Genomic DNA, 2,333 nt, shown 5'->3' on the forward strand with positions numbered 1-2,333 from the left:
GTGCAAGCTTTCCTCCGTAGCAGCTGTGCAGAATGCTCCTCTGTGTCTCAGTGCAACCCATAAACAAGCCCTACTTTAAGAGAAAACTTCAGCCAGCTTCCTCATCCCTCCGTCCTCCAGCTGACCCAGAAAATGGACAAGGTTCACCATCATTGAGGACGTTTCGATCATTAAATGTGTCACAGAACAAACGAGGAGCACTGAGACGAAGAGCTCTGAGATGAGGAGCGAGGATTCTCACTCCAGCTGAGCAGGCAAGTTGTGTACTGGTCTGTTCTCAGATTGAGGCTGCAGATCTATTTCATTCATGCTCTTTTCTTTTCATATTGGTGCAAATTTCAAGCCAAAATCCACGCTGAACTGTATTATTTGAGTCAGCTGTCAGTCAGTAGCTACACCAGCACTTTCTTAAGGTGTTCTGGTCACTCTTAGAGCATTAGATATCGTTGCTGTAGCCTCTCACAGCACCATCAACTCACCTTAATGGTAAAGCTGAGAATCTCGATTCCCATCCTGCCGACATCAGGAGCTGCTACCTCTCTCACCAGTTTAGCAAACTGGTCCCTGTCCTGATAGATTTGCTCTACAGTCAGGGTTCCTGCAGAAGAGAGACATTGTCAGTATCTCCATACCACATGTCCATGTGCACATTGCAGTTTAAAATGCCACAGACTAGCAGCAGTCTTGTGCATTCTTATATCTGATCAAGATTGATTTGGTTTATGTAAAAAAAGAGAGCAGCAGAGTTTTCAAATGCATGTAATCCTTTAACTAAACAAACATCAAAGAGTTGTTAGGTTTTAACAATATGCATGACAAATACTGCACCGCTGCCAAAAATCAATCTAGATTTAAGACAATTTCTTGTTTAATAAATTCTTCAGTCTGCAATTTGTTTTTCTTGAATGAATAATAATTGTCATTTTTTAGCTGAAAGATTCCAGCCTCTTCATTGCTTGTATTAGCTTTTTTTCTCTCTTTTATATACCCGTAAGTTGAATATCTTTTGATTTTAGACTGTTGGTCAAACAAAATAAGAAATTTGAGGATGTCACCTTGGACATTTTTTACTATCTATAACAACAAATCAATAAAATACCGGCAGATTGATTAAAAATGAAAATAAATGTTAGTTGGAGCCCAAAACCAGAAATTATAAGCACAGGCATGTCAGAAAATGAACTCATGGGGTGTTGGTGGCTGAGTGGAGTGGCAGTGGGTTCGACTCCTGCTGCTCCCTTTGTTGCATGTCATCCCCTCTCTTTCTCCCCCTTTCACGCTATTGGTCTGTCCTATCTAAAAAAGGCTAAAATGCCAAAAAATAATCTTTAAAAAAAAAAAGAAAATGTACTCATGTGTCCTAATTTGAACAAACACAACGGTTCAAACGGAACAAATGTCCATACCTAAAATGGAGCGCAGATGTCCTTCCAAAGTCTGTAGAACCACAGCTTTGATTCCCATGACTGATTTACCCAGAAACTGCTCACAAGCTACGGCCAGCAGGTCCTGCTCCGTCATGACTTTGATCTGAAGGAAACACAGGGAGGTCAGTTCATCTGGTGACCGACCAAACTCAACAGCCAGACCCAGAGTGTGTGATGTGTGAGCTTTATTATCTAGAGCCGAGTTAAAACATTGAAGCAATAATTACATGCATCAGTAAAAGGGACCGTTTTGCTTTTTTGATTTTAGAAACATTTTCAGCTGAGACATGATGAACTATGTGGAGAAGTTTTGTGATGAAACTTACAATTTAGAGGTTTAAAAAAAAAAAAAAAAGTCACTTATTGGTGTTCTGAGGGTATGGAACCTAGACACCAGCTCTCAGAAAGGTAATCAAAGAAAAATACAAACAAGATAAGGGGTGACAGTTGTTAATATTCTGCACTAAAGACACATTTCAGGAAGCACAAAAGTATCGAGTTTCAACACACAGGCCTCGTGATAACGGATGAAGTCAAACACTGGGATGCAGTCGTACCTGAGCCACCCCTGTGACAGTGATGGCGACCCCCTCTGCCGTCTCCACATCCTCACATCGGGGCTGCAGAGTCATGATCTCCAGAGTTATCCTACAGCACAGAACAAAAGCACATTTTTGGGGCCGTGAAGAGAAGAACATAACATGATAAAAGCATATTTGTGCAGACATTATCTCCATCAGTCAATCGTAAGTCTTAATAGTGCTATGACGTAAAAGGTAGGATTTTATAGATCTTTTTTTCTGACGCTGCATAGTTACATCACAAAATAATAGTAACAGCCTCAAAGGACTGCAGTTTTTGACACTTCCGCATTGGCTTCATTTTTCAGTGTCTGAGGTTGCTGCG

At 40.8% G+C, this 2,333-nt stretch overlaps 1 protein-coding gene across 1 annotated transcript; it reads right to left on the reverse strand.

Annotated features, from left to right (window-relative positions):
- Positions 1–479: 479 nt before the first annotated feature.
- Positions 480–2,075, reverse strand: LOC121938168 (flotillin-2-like; the record flags this gene model as incomplete). Its single annotated transcript, XM_042481447.1, has 3 exons — positions 480–598; positions 1,407–1,530; positions 1,985–2,075. Coding segments are annotated over 3 exons (334 nt in total), but the record flags the coding sequence as incomplete, so codon positions are not given.
- Between the last annotated feature and the right edge of the window lie 258 nt (positions 2,076–2,333).

This window comes from Plectropomus leopardus, unplaced genomic scaffold (genome assembly GCF_008729295.1).
Source record: "Plectropomus leopardus isolate mb unplaced genomic scaffold, YSFRI_Pleo_2.0 unplaced_scaffold28687, whole genome shotgun sequence".
In the NCBI taxonomy this organism is placed as follows: domain Eukaryota; kingdom Metazoa; phylum Chordata; class Actinopteri; order Perciformes; family Serranidae; genus Plectropomus; species Plectropomus leopardus.